The 17,514-nt window shown below is 47.2% G+C and overlaps 2 protein-coding genes across 4 annotated transcripts; both read right to left on the bottom strand.

The window, feature by feature from the left end:
* Positions 1 to 258: 258 nt before the first annotated feature.
* On the bottom strand, positions 259 to 4,956 carry LOC125542812 (protein NETWORKED 4A). Of its 3 annotated transcripts, none has more exons than XM_048706009.2 (4): positions 4,285 to 4,956; positions 3,343 to 3,447; positions 2,423 to 2,539; positions 259 to 1,746 (listed from the first exon to the last, which is right to left on the bottom strand). In XM_048706009.2, exons 3-4 carry the CDS (start codon positions 2,526 to 2,528, stop codon positions 509 to 511), a joined length of 1,344 nt encoding a protein of 447 aa, XP_048561966.1. In that variant the 5' UTR covers positions 2,529 to 2,539; positions 3,343 to 3,447; positions 4,285 to 4,956; the 3' UTR covers positions 259 to 508. The 3 variants fall into 3 exon arrangements, with proteins under 3 accessions (XP_048561966.1, XP_048561963.1, XP_048561961.1); XM_048706006.2 differs by lacking the exon at positions 4,285 to 4,956 and adding an exon at positions 3,656 to 3,923; XM_048706004.2 differs by lacking the exon at positions 4,285 to 4,956 and adding an exon at positions 3,656 to 3,920 and having other exon boundaries at positions 2,423 to 2,575.
* A 154-nt stretch (positions 4,957 to 5,110) lies between these two features.
* LOC125542811 (uncharacterized) lies at positions 5,111 to 9,584 on the bottom strand. The gene is made up of 3 exons (XM_087546346.1): positions 9,449 to 9,584; positions 7,259 to 7,397; positions 5,111 to 7,106 (listed from the first exon to the last, which is right to left on the bottom strand). The coding sequence occupies exons 2-3, from the start codon at positions 7,359 to 7,361 to the stop codon at positions 5,362 to 5,364; spliced, it is 1,848 nt and encodes a 615-aa protein (XP_087402472.1). The 5' UTR covers positions 7,362 to 7,397; positions 9,449 to 9,584; the 3' UTR covers positions 5,111 to 5,361.
* Positions 9,585 to 17,514: the final 7,930 nt, after the last annotated feature.

Below are 17,514 nucleotides of genomic sequence, written 5' to 3'. Positions count from 1 at the left end.
GAAGAGCACTGATGCTGGAATTTGGTCATGAAAACAGCCAAACCAACATGCTAAATAAACGAAAGCTAAGAGCTCACTGATGAATGTGGCAGTGTTCTGTTCTCTGGATGTTGTAAGTTCGGGGCGCCGTGTCGATGACATGAATCATGTCAGCATCAGGATCCAGAGCATGGATGCCTCCAGGAATGGTTTCATTCTGGCTACAATATCGAGCCACTTGGCTAGATACCAACAGCTGCAGCATTAGGAGTTCAGAACTTAGCCTCCAAATGCACTCATCAGAGACATTTTATTGCCAAAGGAAATGCATTCAGTGCAAATGTTTCATACACCACCACCACCACCCATCACCTCACAGTGCAACGAATAATCCAAGAAAAGGCAACACTGATGTCCATGGTAGGCTTTCTCAGTTTTGCATGATGTTGTACCTCAGGCCAAAAAAACAAAGAGATAGCACTGCTAGTTTTCTAAATTCTAGCTACTGAATTTTCCCGACAAAACCAGGTTATTCTGGGGGAATGACGACGCTACTTCCTCGCTCCACGACGCGCTCCAGATCCGCGAACCAGAGTTTCAGCAGTGATTTCTCTCTTGCGATGCTTTCAAATCTCGGCTTCAGGTCCTCGATGCTCTGCTGCATCGTCAGGATCTCAGCTTCATGCCTGAACTTGTCCTCTGAGAGCATTTCGGCGGCATGGACTAGCTCCTGCATCTGCCTTTCAGCTTCAGCGTTCACCTCGTCCAGCTCCTTCACCTGGTCCTCCACCAGGGACTTCTCTTTGGAAACTTTCTCCAGCTCACGACTGGCGATCTGGATTGTCTCTTGCAGCTTACCTACCTCTGCACTGTTGGTGGACTTCTCCTGCAGCAGCTTCTCAGACGTGGCGGTAAGCTCTTGCTTGTACTTGCTGATCTCGGCATCGCTCTTGGAAATTTTATCATCGAAACGCCGTCTGGCTGAAGCCATTTCTTCCTTCAGACTGACAATTTCAGCTTCCAGTCCCTTGTTCTGTTCCAGCAGCCTAGAGTGCTCTTCGGACAAAATTGCAGCATCTTCGAGCCTCCTTTGGAGACTGTTGATCTCCACTTCTGAAGATTGTAGCTTCTCCTTAGTTGACGCGAACTCTCCATCAATGTCTGTAATTTTGGCAGCATAATCGGCGCCATTTCCATTTTCCATATAATCGCAATGGCACCTCAGGCTCTTTTCCTCGAAAACCTCGAGCTTTTCGTTTGCATCAAGCAGCTTCCGGTTCGCGGCATTGAGATCGTCCTCGAGCTCGAGAACCCTCTGGTGCAATGTATAGGCAATGCCATCATCCTCGCCATCCTCAGACTTCATGTCGGATTCTGACTGTGAAGCCGACTCGGGCTCCTTCCTTGAGGACGGTGAGTCATTGCTCTTATTGCTCAGAAAGAAGTCGAAACCGGCGGCTCTAGGGCTCTGCTCCCTTGTCCAGGACTTCTGTGGCTCAGGAGATGGTGTGGGCGACCTTTGCAGCTCTGAACCGAACTCAGAACCGGATAAAGATCCTTGAGACTGCATCCTTGAAGGGATGTTCTTGCGCAGTTCACCGGTAACATTGTCGTAGCGCTCAGCTAAAGCGCGGTACATCCGGTAGAAGTTCTCGACATGGGTGATGAGCACTGGGCGCCTCTGATAATACATTTGAGCTTTCTTTGCAAAGGAGTCGCCATCTTCCTCAATAAGCTGCACCATTTCCTTCACTTGCTTATCCATTTCTGCATATTTCAGTTCAGGGAAAGGTTGGATAAGGCTACTTTGAACAAGAACAACAGTGATAACATACAGAACAGATAACAGCAGCGAGGACAACACATCAAATAACTCAATTACAATCTATCTCCCCAATCCAGTAAAATGAGTAATAAAAGAAGAGCTTGAAGCAAGATCAACAAAGTAAAAATAAATAAATAAAAAAGCAGTAATTGTCAAGGAAAGTATCAACATTTTTTCTGTTTTTCTCACTGCCAATTTCTGCTAAAATAAAATATGTATAGAATTTCTCTCACTTGACTATGGAAGCATCAACAATAGTATTTATCATTTGTCTTAGTTTTTGGAACAAATGCACAATGAACAGTCACATAAGGCTACCACACCTAAACCTAGAGTGACAGTAATAACCATCAAAACTTCTGCAGCTCCGTGAAGAATCAGATGGGGATACTGTACCATAGGCAACATATGTACATCAAAAGCATCTGAGGGCTAATAAAGTAGTGTGTTGTAGACTTGTACTTTTTCTTTATTATTATTCATTTATTTATGTCATCTCAGTGCAACATACAATCAGAAATTGTACTGTACCTATGCATGCATTGACGGTGTATGTTTACTAGCAAGTACTAAGAAAAAAATCATATAGGAAATTGTCCAGGTACAGTCTCAGCTTACCTTCGAGGTTTTCTGCAAGCCATTTTGAGTTCTTGGGGCTAATGTGACTATCCCACCACCATGAATGGCGCTTCCTGGATGGGTTCCTTTCCAAAGGCGGCTTCATGTTTCACAAATCTTCAAGGAGAGCTAGAAGTTTAGCAGATTCAAGCACTAAATGGAAAGAGGAAATATGAATGGTTAGGAACGAAAACTACATCTTTCTTCAGTCAAAGAGAAGAAAAATAAGTAATGATATGTTTAACTTTCCAAATCATAAGCATCAGGGTGAACTATAGCGCTGCGAAATGAATACACTATACCGCAACATAAATCAACCAATCTAAAATAGGTGTGGATAAGCATGTAAATTGCAACAATGCCAGCAGCCACTCATTCTAGTCCTTGTTAGTTGGATAATAAGTTATTTCCCATTTTTACTAACAGCATCCCATTATCATCTAGTAGTACCAGCGGTAGTACATTCGTGTAATGAAATCTGTGTCCTCGGGAAATAAATGCTTAAATCGCATCTGTGATGAACTAGAAGAAATGAACAAGAAATTGCATATCTGGACAGATCATCAGGTCAATGGATCAGATTGAGTTATATGTGCAATAACAAGACATGAGCAGCATATCTTCTTACTGTAGTATCAAGGATGATCCTTTTTTACCAAACAGAAAAGCAATATTCAGCAGGCAGCTTTTACTGTTCCATCCATGAAGAAATAAGCGTGTGGATATAGAAAACAGAGGTGGCCATATAACCAAGACCAGATCAAAAGATAGCATCATCCCTGGAGAAACGCTGCAAGATCTTGGGAGCAACCATCTATCAAGAACAGCAACTAAACATGGCTTGAAGAAACTGAAACATACGACCGAGAAGAACTGGTACAGATTCAGATGAGCGGGAAGCGTCAAGAGCACAATCTCACCTGAGAAAAGAAGCTTCCTCCTCGCCTTCAGAGACGCAAGTCGTCAGGATCCTGCACCAGAGGCGCCAGCTCTGTTCATGCCTTCATGCTGACCAAATCTGAGCACTACACGGACAGGCAGGGGATAGAAAGAAATCAAGAAGGGGCCAGGAACAGGTAGCTGGAAGATTTATGCCTGGGTCAATGCTTGAAGCAAACGCGTGAGGGTCTCCAGCCCAGAGCGAGCTTGGAAGATGCAAAGGGGCACGAGACGGTGGCACATGACCAAGTACCACCGCCCACCTACTCCTACTCGTATGCGTATTACTGCTACCTGAAGGATCCAAGATCCACCGCTGCGCCCAGAGAGAGAAAGTCTCAACCTTTTTGTTCACACTCGTGGTGTAGGTACAGTGTTCTCAATCTCACAGGATCAGAAGTGATTTGAAAAATCTCTTGAGAAAAGCAAAAAAATAATGGGAGGTGGAAGCTAGCTAGCACAGAGATGGGACAAAATAGGCAAGAAATAAATATATGTCACGTGGTGTCACCGGCCATGTGCTGCGTGCGGTCAAGATTGCACGGCTGCAGGAGATGGGGATGTATGCAGTTGAATTCTTGCCGTAGAAATGAATAATGTGCACGAGCAGAAGAAGCAAAGAGAGGAGTAAAAAAGGAGAAACAAAATCGTAGCAAGCAAGAGAGGTTTGCTGCTCCTTGTTACCTTCCAAAACTTGGCCTTTGCTCAAAGCTTTCTTGACAGGTAAACGGAAGGAAAAGGATTTGCAGGAAGTAAATAGTAGTGCTATTTCTGAACAGAGAAGTGTCAAGAAACCAGTTGCAATGTTTTTTGGCCTTGTATACCAATGGGTATGAACTATGAAGAGATGAACAAGTCAAGGAAAAGGAACTTGATTCACAAAAAAGAAAAAAGAAAAGGAAAGAGAAGGAAAAGAGATTTACCATTGGATCACAGGATCGGACAGCTGACGGGTGCGGCTTCAAGAAAAGAATTAACTGACTGCAAGGAATCGTAGGCTAAGCAGGCTTAAACAGGCATCAATGAGGGAGGTTGGCCAATTAAATGGGCAAGAAACTGAAGTCTGAAAGCCTGAAACTTGCAGGTGAGTAAAGTGCAGGCCGTGAAAACTGACGCTTAGCCATGTGAAGCTTCTGAATTCCTGATCTCCAGGGCATTAAAAGAATCAGTTAAAACTAATGGTCCAATCCCTGCACACATCTCCTTGTATTTTAGTGGGTGTGCTGTCTCCCATTTTAGTGGGATTAAAAAGTACAGTATGCTATGTTGTGATAATTATGCCGTGTTTCTGCCACAGAGTAAACTTTTCTTGCAGCTTCCAAGAATGCAGTCATCTCCAAAAACTTTCAAGAATGCACTATGTAAGCTTTTCTAGAGCAAATCATGGAGAAAGGTAAGGTCAGCAGCTCAAGGCATGGACTGGTCACAGAGGCAGAGACAGAGACAGCAGACAGGTGGTCATGGCTGCCACCTCCATCATTTCTGCCATAATCTCTGGACTGGTCTTGCTTCTCAGCAGTCTTGCTTCCCTTTTGAATACAATTTCAGACTTCTGGGATAATAGAAATAGAAGGGCGAGTTCACAGCAGCACAAGGAGATCCAAAAGGCAAATTACTCGATAGATATGCGAATTCAAACTAGATAATATGAGGCTCATTAAATGGAAAAAAAGAAAAACAATGAGCCATGTCACAGGTTTGCAGCAATCAAGTTCGTCAGGATTTGAGAGAACAAACACAGCGATCATCTTCAGACTCGCGGCAACAGGCAGATTGATTGAAAAAGGAATGCCACAATGATCCATAATATATTACACCACACACATCATAGGGTACCAGTAGCTGAAGCAACTACAGAGCACAAGCTTTTACCAGGACTACTAAGGAGTAGACCGAAGCTACATGAAGAAAGGGGAAAGGGAAAGGGATGTTTACATTACATGGACATACTGATTTTAGGCATCCAGAGAGAAGGATCCAGCAAGCTGCTGGTTGGCTGATCACGTCGCCATCACCATCGGCCTCTTGTGGCCCTGCAGAACTTGCCGGAGCTGCTGATACCCGTCACGGTAGTGCTCGAGCGAGAAGCACAGCTGCCTGATTGCCTCCCGCTTCCCCTCTGCGCTGTCGAACGCCATGAGCTTCTGCCTCTCAACCTCTTCCTCGAGCTCACGCACCCGTGCACGCAGTTCTGCCACGGACTTCCGTGCGGCATCTGCCTCTGCTGTCACTTGCACATGCTCCAGGTGTAGCTGATGCAAGTGGCTATCCATCTCCTTCATCTTTTCATCACAAGTTGCGAGATCACTCAGCAAACCAGACACCTTATTATCAACTGCAGCTTTCTGTGAGGACAGTAACTCGAGCTCTGTCTTAAGATTGGCAATATCTTGCTTCAATCCAGAGATCAGTTTCTCACTCTCAACAGATGCTTCTGCCTTTTCGGCATGAAGTTGCTTAAGCTGCGCCTCTGTGGATGACAACTTGTCTTCAAGAGAAGCATTAGCTTCTGACAGTTGTAGGATCTCAGCATCGAGAGAGGACTTCTCAAGAGAGAATTTCTCCAACTTACTAGCAATGGCATGTTCCAGATCCTTGACAGAGCCCTCCAACATCGATTTCTCTTGAAGTGCTCCTTCCAGATCAGCTTTGAGTTTCTCAATTCTAGTTTGTAGCTCCACTGTTTCAGCCCTCGAATCCTCTAACTCCCTATGAACTTGCTCAAACTCGATAGCACGTTCCTCGAGCACTCTCTTCTCATTTGAATCATTTTCCAGTCTTGCTTGCAGATCCTTGATTACCTTTTGTAGCTTCTTAATTTCAGCAGATGAATCATCTAGGCTGTGAGATGTTTGTTCAAGCTCCATAACCTGTGCCTCAAGCTGCAACTTCTCTTCCGACAGTTTTGCCAAGTTCCCTTCCAAGTTCTTGACCACTTCTTGGAGATCTCCGATTTCAGTCTCAAGAATAGACTTATCATAGGTATGCCTCTCAGATACTTCCTCAAGCTCCCGCTTGCATTTCTCAATTTCAAGGTCACGATATGAAAGTTGGGCCTCATGATGCTGGGCTGCTAAGGCCATTTCCCCTTTTAATTCCTCGAACTTGTTCTTGTTTTCCAGAACTGCAGCTTCCAAATCCTCCTTTTCACTGCTAATTTCTTTGATACTCTCCAATGAACGGACCTTTTCTTCAAGATCCTTCTGAAGGCTGTTGATTTCTGATTGCGAAGCTAGCAACTTCTCTTCAAGGTTTTCACATTGGCACCGCATATTCTTTTCCTCGAGTGCCTCAAGTTTCTCCATTGCTTCCTTGAGCTCATCTTCTAGCTCAATAACTCGTTCATTCAGTGCATGAGTAATCCCATTGCCATTCTCTTGGTTCGCTTCATCAACCTCGGAATCAGAATCAGAAGAAGAAGATGATGACGATCCATCACTTCCCTTTTTACCCTTCTCTTTTGAGGTCTTCTTTTCAGACTCAGGAGATGCAGGAGTAGACTGTGCCTCGGAGTCAGATTCAGATATACCTGAGCCCTGTGATTTGAGAGATGATGGCATGTTTTTTCGTAGTTCCCCAGTCACATTGTCATACCGCTCAGCAAGAGCACGATACATGCGGTAGAAATTTTCAACATGGGTGACAAGCAAAGGACGCCTTTGGTAATACATCTCAGCCTTCTTTGCAAAAGAATCTCCTTCATCCTCAATGAGCTTCAGCATCTCTTTAACTTGCTTATCCATCTCTGTTTGTTCAGAAAAGGTTGCAAGTGTAAATAGATTGCAGGATGAAATATCAGAGAAGGAAATTGCCATGGTGCTAAAGATAGCTACTCCTAGCAAGTGACAGAAGTATCTGGTACATAAGCAATTGAAGAAACAAGAATAGAGTCATTACCTTCTAGATTATCAGCTAGCCATTTGTTGTTTTTGGGACTAATATGACTGTCCCACCACCATGAATGGGCCTTCCTTGTGGGCATTCTACTCATGCGCTTCATTCTCACGATAAATAGGGAATCTTGTAAAAGGTAGACCTAATCATGAGATGGAGGCAAAAATGAGAATGTGAAACATACAAGTTGATGACTCTTGTGCTAAAGAGTGATCTGCAAGACTGCAATTAAAAAAACACTTTCCTCATAATATGTAGTGAAATTAGGGGGGAACAAAAAAGAAGCTTGCAAGGTTAGCTTATGGCTAGATTACCAGAATACCATTGCAAGTATTTGTGACAACAGAAAACAAGAAGGCACGGCCTGAGTACACCCATAAGAATAATAGGTGGAAAGAAAATATCCAAAATGTATAAAATTTAAAACCATGAATGGTATGAAGTATGAAGGTTTGCACCGCCTATGTACAGAAAAGTACTGGTTCACTCTATTCAAGAGGAAGAGGGAGAGGACTATGCAAGGCAACCTCCATAATGCAGGGACCAGAAAACTGATTAACTACCAAGAAGATGCGGCTATCATTATTCATGCGTAAATCATGATCTTATCAGCAAATCATGAAAAACTATTACAGCGAAATTGATCGAATATTGTGGGTACCAATGTTAGTTGGGGAACTAATTCATCATATAAGCATGGCTGGACTTGGTTATCGCACACCACAGCGCAAAAGATGTGGCAACTACCTGTCCCTTGTTAGGTCAGAGCAGAAGCATAATTCAGTGAACTCAGAATAAATTCAATCACAGGCAAGGACGTCACATTTGTCCTGACCCCACACGGATCAAAAGGCCAGGGTTCAAGATGAAATTTGCAATTGCAGATGAGCTGTAGTCAACTTCTATCCAACCAATAATTGAGGCCGGCCAAGTTTAGTAGTACAAAATAATATTTGTCTGTCAACCACAAAACATGGCCTGGCTTACACCTAGGTGGACACATGCAGCCATGGGGTGAGGAGACGAATCAACATACAACAACTCAACTAGCAAATCGTATTGTCAACTGGTACATTTTCAAGTCATGAAAGGACAGATACACCTATCTTGGATCTCAGTAAATTGTATAATACTTCCATTTCTTGCTGGCAATAATTTTGTCATGCATGTGAAGATGGCAATAAGTAACCATGACCACAGCTAGGCATGCAAATAAGCGTTATTACAAATAATTTGCCAGGCCCGCTCATGGTGGACCCAGACAAACACAGCAAGAAATCCAATCATCTTTAGCTATTTCTAATTTTAGAGCAAAATTTCATTCACATAAACAACTGACCAGAACCAATAGCCATAAAAAGAGAGAACGTGTGTAAAGATCGTGAATCCAAAAATGTGCGGAATTAATTTCAGCATCACGGATTGACTGCTGCATGTCTGTACTTCTTTACGATAATTGCCACCAGGTACTAGAGCCCGGTTGGTCGATTTTTTTTTAAATGAATCCAAAACTATTGCGGGTCAATGGGCACACGCACCAGCTAATGGCCGCCCAATTGAATTTTATTTTTATTTTTGGTTCACAGCTAAGGTGGTGACAACTATATGCATGTTCCAGAACCAACCTAGCAGACCAGGCTGATCTCTGATACGTAGTAGGAAGGAAATATTCCGTAAGCATGCCACGGTTCGTCCTGCCTGCTTCGGGAGGGAAACTCTGTAATGGCGACATCTGAGCAACCTGAACCGAATCCTGTATGGAGGGATAACGAAAAGCTGGAGCAGAACGTACTACTTTGGGATGGTCAGACCAAAGGGAAGGGGGCTTAAATGGCGAGCGAGCCTACGCTGAGACATCTCCCTCTTCAAGCGAGAGTGTATGCGCACACTGCGCAGCGTATGTGGCGAAAAGAAAAGGTGAAAATCAAGAGAAACGCGTCGCCACCACCCATCGCCATCTGGAGCGGCCCCGCCCCGAGGGACGGAGGAGGGGGAGGAAATCGCGGATCAGACGAGCGGTTAACGAGTGATCCTCAAGAGCCCGGCAACGAATTCGGCCACGGAATCCACCGGAACCACCAGCACGTCCATCCAGCGGCAGGAAACACGGCTGGATGGGTAGCTAGCACGTAGATCGCGAACCAACAGAGCAGAGCAGGGCGAGGAGGCGGGGCGTGGAGCGGAGGAGGTTACCTGAGATCTCTCCGGGGATCCGCGCGGCCGGCGAGGGGCCTCCTTCCTTTCCCGGCTGGAGGGGAGGGGAGGGGAGAGGGGGATGGATGGGGAGTGAGTGCCTGCCGTCCACGGACCACGGCCCCGATGGTGCTCGAGCGAAGTGGACTGGCTTTAACGCGACAGGGTGGAGGGGGGCTGGGCCCCGGCTCCGCGCGGGAAATGACCGCGCTGCCCCTCGCCCGTGTTTTATGTGGGTGGGTGGGTGGAAGTGGAAGACGTGCGACGACGACGGTGACGATGGGCGCTTGGGCGCGTCGGGGTCGCGGGGCTGGTGGAGGTTAAGAGATGGATTAAACGCGTGGAACCACGGGATGACGGGCTAATCGGTCACTTGATTGATGGGTATGGTGGCCAACTGTCCACCCGGAGCGGGGCCGCCGCCGCGCAAGTTCCTCCACGGGAAGGTGAGAGCGAGAACAGGGGGTGGGGGCCACCCGGTGGTCTCGTTTGAGCTTCGAAATTTGAATCCGGGTGACGCGCCGGGGGCTCCGCAGGCAGCTCCTCCCAGAAAAAAATTATACGAGATCAGGTCTCACACAAGACTCATCCTGAATTCTTTTGCTTCTTTAGCTTAAGCATGCGTGAATGTACTGGCTTGTCTTCACTCTGCGAGTGCTCCGATAGCACCTGGTTTCAGCGCCCGGTTCCGGCCATGTGCCCTCGAGAGTTTTTATTTTGGGTGTGGCTAGGTCTCAGTCGACCGAGATTTAATCAAGTCCCAGTCAAATGACGTAACATGCAAGAGAGAAACTGAAAAAATAAAAAATAAAATTTTGTATGGATCTCTAACATCTCACGGATATAGCATCGACTGTAAGTCTTAGTCGACTGAGACTTAGCAAGACTGTTTCATTTTTCGTCGTTAATTTGATGTTGTCACCACTACCTTTGTGTGTGTGTCACCACTCGCCACCCCCGGTTCACTAGCATTGTTTCTGTTTAGGGGAGGCCGGCTCTAATTGTCAAAGAACCATTTCCGCGTTCGATGCTAAACGTCTTAACATGTGTTCAGGTGAGCTCGCGTCCTAGGTCTTTCATGCAGTTCTATTTAGAATATTATTTAATTTGTCAGGAAGAGAATTCTCACCTTACACGCTCCATACCATGAGGTCACGCGGCGGCGCCAAGGGGGGTGCTACTACTCGCTCAGCGTGGCAGCCCGAAGTGGAGGGGCTCGTAGTGCTGGAGCAGGAGCGCACTTGCGGCGGCTGGATCTCCTGCGTCCTCCGACGGGCACGCGTGGTGCGCATGCACGTGAGAGCTTGGTCACGGCTGGGGACCGAGGTGGTTCATGGCCTTGGGCAACATTTTTTTTTTATCCTTGTCGGCGTGGTGCTCGGCATGGATTAGCGGTTTGTGCTGCGTCTGGTGACCGGGTCCTCGGTTGACGGATCTAGCGGCTAGTGTTGGTCGACGGCCTCCACAAGATGCGGTTGGTTGCTCGGACGATGGGCTTCTTCGACTACGAGCTGGCTCGGTGGTGGTGCTAGGTGGTCGCCGTTGTGAGATGATATGCGGATGAGGTGGTCTCAGGAGCTTGGCTGAAAACCATGTCTCGTTTGTGCCGGTGACCAACGATGGCGGCGGCCATGGTTGTCGCTTATCTTCTTGGAGACATCGTTGTATTGTTGTTTCACCCTTCCCGTGCGGATCAATGCAGCTCCGGGAGGAAACCCTTGATCTGGTTTGATCGAACGATGACGTCGCCTTTGTGTTGTATTCCCTCCTGGGGGATTTGTCTTTGGAGCTGGATGTTGTCGAGCCAGACCAGTGAAAAACGATGGTGTTGGCACGAGGCTTCTGTGGCAACGATGATGGGGTGTGGAGTGTCGGAGACGTGGCTATGGTAGCGGTAGTCACCTCTTCTCCGGAGTGTCCGCGGGGATCGTCTCGGCTAGTTTGTTGTTGTGTAGTCGAAGCTGCAGTCGTGGGGCCTCGGTGTTATACGATGACTGACAGCATGCGGTTTGTTCGATGATCTTCTGCGCGCCAGCCATGCCTAGTTTTTCTTTGTGGTTCTTCGTCGGAGTCTGAGCTACGTTGTTTGGTCACCGGTGGTCGGCTCTGGCACGGGTTAATTGTCATTTCGAAAAAAAAGCATTCGCTCGATAAAGCTTTTTTTCTAAATCGATGTATGAACAACTATCAGTCTATCATGAGTTTTTGTCATGCTGCATGCGTTTATTTATTTATTACATTTTGACAATATTTTGCTATGATTTTTCCCTTGCTTCAACTTACAGGAGTACTCTCTTCCTATTTTGCAAAAATACCGAACTACTTTCTTGTGATCATCTTAGAGCAACTCCAACGCGTCGACTCAAATGGAAGCATGTTTTGTCCGTTTTTCGTCCGTTTGGATCGACTCGTCTGTTTTCTTTGCGTTTGGATCGACCGGGCGTCCAATGAGCGAATGCATTTTCGTCCTTGCGGCTGGTCCGTGCCCATTTTGTAGTTTTTTTTGCAAACATAAGATAGACGATACATCTATTGGTTGTCAACGTGAGCCCACATATGCTCAACCAAATCATCTTGCAACTAAATGTGATCTTATCAATTGATACGTCTCCAACGTATTTATAATTTTTGGTTGCTCCATGCTATATTATCTACTGTTTTGGACATTATTGGGCTTTATTATCCACTTTTATATTATTTTTAAGACTAACCTATTGACCGGAGGCCCAGCCCAGAATTGCTGTTTTTTTTACCTGTTTTAGGGTTTCGAAGAAAAAGAATATCAAATGGAGTCTAAACGGAATGAAACCTTCGGGAACGTGATTTTCTCAACGAACAAGACCCGGGAGATTTGGACCCTATGTCAAGACACAAAAGAGGAGGCCACGAGGTAGGGGGCGCGCCTACCCCCCCCCCCCCCCCCCGGCGCGCCCTTCACCCTCGTGGGCCCCCTGTTGCTCCACCGACGTACTCCTTCCTCCTATATATACCTACGTACCCCAAACGATCAGATACGGAGCCAAAACCCTAATTTCACCGCCGCAATTTTTTGTATCCATGAGATCCCATCTTGGAGCCTGTTCCGGAGCTCCGCCGGAGGGGGCATCGATCACGGAGGGCTTCTACATCATCACCATAGCCCCTCCGATGAAGTGTGAGTAGTTCACCTCAGACCTACGGGTCCATAGTTATTAGCTAGATGGCTTCTTCTCTCTTTTTGGATCTCAATACAATGTTCTCCCTCTCTCTTGTGTAGATCTATTCGATGTAATCTTCTTTTTGCGGTGTGTTTGTTGAGACTGATGAATTGTGGATTTATGATCAAGTCTATCTATGAACAATATTTGAATCTTCTCTGAATTCTTTTATGTATGATTGGTTATCTTTGCAAGTCTCTTCGAATTATCAGTTTGGTTTGGCCTACTAGATTGATCTTTCTTGCAATGGGAGAAGTGCTTAGCTTTGGGTTCAATCTTGCAGTGTACTTTCCCAGTGACAGTAGGGGCAGCAAGGCACGTATTGTATTGTTGCCATCGAGGATAACAAGATGGGGGTTTTATCATATGGCATGAGTTTATCCCTCTACATCATGTCATCTTGCTTAAGGCGTTACTCTGTTTTCATTAACTTAATACTCTAGATGCATGCTGGATAGCGGTCGATGAGTGGAGTAATAGTAGTAGATGCAGGCAGGAATCGGTCTACTTGTCTTGGACGTGATGCCTATATACATGATCATACCTAGATATTCTTATAACTATGCTCAATTCTGTCAATTGCTCAACAGTAATTCGTTCACCCACCGTAGAATACCTATGCTCTTGAGAGAAGCCACTAGTGAAACCTATGGCCCCCGGGTCTATTTTCATCATATTGATCTTACAATACTTAGTTATTTCCTTTGCTTTTTATTTTACTTTGCATCTTTATCATAAAAATACCAAAAATATTATCTTATCATATCTGTCAGATCTCACTCTCGTAAGTGGCCGTGTAGGGATTGACAATCCCTTATCGCGTTGGTTGTGAGGACTTATTTGTTTTGTGCAGGTACGAGGAACTCGCGCGTAGCCTCCTACTGGATTGATACCTTGGTTCTCAAAAGCTGAGGGAAATACTTACGCTACTTTGCTGCATCATCCCTTCCTTTTCGGGGAAAACCAACGCAGTGCTCGAGAGGTAGCACCAATCATGCATTTGATGATGACGTTCGGTGAAACGTTGCCGCTCCTCCATGCTCAGGCACACCATTTTTACCCTGGAACTGAAACCCTCGGTCATAGATACGTTATGGGCACTCATCCTCTATGATCATATTGTGCATGATCACCCAAGCAGTCATCACCTCCCACAACTTTTTGGTACTCCAAGTTCTAGCAAGATACCGAACGATGCCCATCGAGATTGAAGACACCAAAGGCACGCTCCACATCCTTCCTAGCACTCTCTTGCTCTTGGGAAAATCTCTTCCTCTTCTCTCGTGCAGGGTTGAGGATTGTCTTCACAAGAGTAGTCCACTGATGAGTGATGATAGATATCGTCGGGTAGGTAGTATCATTTGTTGTAATGATGGCCATTGATCTCAACATTGACCTCCAGGCAGTTGCCTTCTGCAAGCCTAGCAAACACCGGAGAGCGTTGAAGCACGTTGATGTCGTTGCGAGATCTAGCCATGCCGAAGAAAGGGTGCCAAATCCAGAGATCTTGTGAAGCCACGGCCTCGAGTATGACAATGCAAGCTTTGACCTGGCCCCTATATTGCCCCTGCCAAGTAGAAGGGCGGTTCTTCCACTCTCAGTGCATACAATCTATGCTACCAAGCATCCCTTGGAAGCCCCTGTTGGCATTCATCGCCAACAACCGGGTTGTATCTGCATCATTTGTCTCTCTCAAGTACTCCGGGCCAAACACTGCTATCACAAACCCTCCAAAACTTACACATGGACTCTAGGCACGTCGACTCGCTCATTCAGACATACTCATCAATGAAATCACCGGGGAACTCTGTATGCAAGCATCTGAATTGTTGCAGTGCATTTCAGATAAGAGAAGAAGCCAATCTTTCTCAGGGCATCCTCCTTGCACTCGAAATACTTATTGTATGCCACCACCCCCTCCCGGATACGGCTGAACAAATATCTAGCCATAAGGAAACAACGCCAAAAATTGAGGTTTTTGAAGAGCGGGCTGGGGGTTTCAAAGTAATCCTTCTAGAGAAGGAAATGACCGCTTTCTCGGTTGCGTTCAACGCTGGAGTGTGCCCCGAGATCGAGGCCCTGAACATCGGCCGTTGTCTACTATGGTCATGACGAGCAACACAGCTGGCACGAGCTCCTCATCGTCGGATGAAGAATCATCCGAGTCTTAAAGAAAATTGTGGAAAAAGAACTCGTCGGCAGAATCCATTTGTACCTTGCAGGCAACCCGTCGAACACCTTGCGGACGTCGTGGAAGAAGCTGGCCGGTGAAGAGCCTCGTGCCTCCCCTAGACCTAGTAGCAGGCCCGTCGACGTCCAACGAGTGTGGCGGCGTCTGGCAAGTGAGGTCACGGCGCTTGGGTGCTGCAGGCAGGGGGAAGCGTGTGGCGAGGGGGCGGTGGTGGCAAGGTCGGGGGCGTTGGAAGGTGGTGTGCTGCGGGGGGAGGTACGTGGGTGTGGACGGCTGGCCACCGGAACCGGGCGGCGGCGGCGACGACGGGTGGGGCGGCCAAGTGTGCTGGCTGTTGTTGGGAGGAAGACGGGATGGCCAATGTGCCACCGACTGACGGGTTAGTGGAGGACAAAGGCCGTTTCATATCCGTGCCGATGCAAACATGGCCCAAATTTGAACCGAAAAAGGGTCGTACAGTGGACAAAAAATGGAAGCACATCCGTTTGAATCGGATCGTTGGGCTGCCTTCTGTGTTTATTTCAATTCAAATGGATTGGCGTGTTGAGTTGCTGTTAAGAACTTATGTGTCGTGGTACAGCAGCTGGCCGGATACTACAAGGTCGCCAGAATGCATAAATTCCACACGAGATAAACGAGTGAAGATCGCTGCGGTTATAGGGGCTGTTTGGTTTGAGACTAAGTTTGCCTAAGATTTTCACACCTAAGGTTAGGCAAGTTTGACTAACTTGGGTAGGTGTTTGGTTACCTTAGGCAAGCCATACTAGGGTCCCACATCACATACTCTCAAAAATTGTGGCAAGATTCCCTTAGGCTTGCCAACTTGTGGCTCTTATTTTAAAAAACTAACCTTAAACAAGTGTGGCAACATTGTATGACATAGTGTGACATGGATAGGCCTAGAACCAAACAGCCTCATAATATTTTGTTGGACGGGTCAGCAAATGCAGCTTCGTTTTTTTAACTCGCGGGAGGCACGCAGGGGCAGGCTCGGGAATTCGGTCGCGCCAGTCGACAGGCAAGGCCCCAAAAGCTGTGCGTACGCACAGTACGTCCTGGTCCGGCCTCCACATGGCTACATAGATCAACTTGATGAGTGCGCCGCGGGGCCCGCCCGGTCCCTCAGGCCGCGTCGCTTGCGCACGGCGGCGCGCGCGGGACGCCTCCGATTCGAACGAAACTCGCGGCGGTGGCGGGAGAGCCCCGGCGTTTCGGCCCGCTCCGCTCCGCTGCTCCTCGTCCTCTTCCCCAGAGTGGCGCGACCAGCTCAGGTGACGGGGCAAACCAAAAACGTTTTAAAATACAGCACCCGTGTGCGTTCGCCGACACGTTGCCCGCCCTCCGCGTGACGCGTCTCGGACGAAGGTCGCGCTGGCGCGACCGGAGCAGGCACGTCTGCCGGGACGCTTCGCGGCGCGTGGAGAACGCGGTGAGCGAGCGAGCGTGCGTATGTGTCAAGCTGAATGAGTGGACGGCCGGTAGAAGAGATGGATCGATTGATTGATGGTGAAGCGTCCGCGCGTGGTACTTTCCTTACCGTCGTTAAACTCGTGTGGCCGTGCGCTGGCACGCGCGTCGCCGTAGTTCGCAAGAGTCGCGGCCCTCGTGGATAAGGCCGGTTGGCAGCCACCGCCATGGCGCCATCGTCGCCGTTCGTGTCGCCGTCGCCGTGATCGGCATGCTCCTGTTGCTCCCGGCCGCCCCGACGCTTGTGTGGTGAGCCCGTCGACCGATCGTGTCCCCTCTCGTCCTCATTTTTTCCTTTTTGAAACATCTCGTTGTCAGGCTAGTCCCTTGCCATGCCTCGCTGTTTTTTTTAAGTGGTAAACCAAAACTTTATTGCGAAGTAGCAGCTCGGTTTACAGGAATAACATATTGGTCATGGGGTAAACCCAACCAGAAATGGCGACCAACATCTAACGAAGTAGAAAATTTAGCTAAATTGTGTGCATCGACATTCATAGTACGACTTTCAAAAATGAAATCACAGCTTGTGAGTTCTCTCGCCCGAGCATTAATCTCTTTAATGATTGCACTATACCTTCCTTCAGTTCTATTCTTTATCTTCGCCACCACTGATTTATTATCACATGCAATAACAATTTTGTCGAGGGACAAGTCCAGCGCAAGAGATAGAGCTTCACGGCAAGCGAGTGCCTCCAATGTTGCCGGGTCTGAAATGTCAGTGAATACCATAGCTTGAACCCAAGAAGAGGTCTATGTGATCATGGCAAGCCGTAGCGGATGCGCCACTATTACCATTTCTTGCAAAACCTCCGTCAACTTGTATCTTCGCCACCCCGAGGCTCGACGCTGTCCATTTCATTGTACTTCTCACCCGCATCCCACCCGTAATTGGATGCGTTGCTTTGCAAGACTCAGTTTTCAAGGACTCCAATTCGGATATGAAGCTAGTGACGAAGCCATGAGTGGCATGTGGAAAGGATTCCTTCATGGATCGCTTTTCTTCTTGCTGCCCAAATAGCCCATAGAGTAACAACTAACTTGATCATGCTAGCATGTGGTAAGTCGTCGATAGTTGAAAATAGCCAAAGCTTGGCATTTGGCTCAGTCGGCGCTTGAACATAGTCAGCCACATCATCATCGACCAGAGCCCAAACGCAACGGGCAATAGAGCACTCCAAAAGTGAATGGCGCCAACTATCCCACATCCCGCA

The sequence above is a fragment of the Triticum urartu genome, chromosome 3A, assembly GCF_056163025.1.
Source record: "Triticum urartu cultivar PI428250 chromosome 3A, HENAU_Tu73, whole genome shotgun sequence".
Taxonomy (NCBI): Eukaryota; Viridiplantae; Streptophyta; class Magnoliopsida; order Poales; family Poaceae; genus Triticum; species Triticum urartu.
Note: the sequence above shows the minus strand (reverse complement) of the source record. Positions and strands in the feature narration are given on the sequence as shown.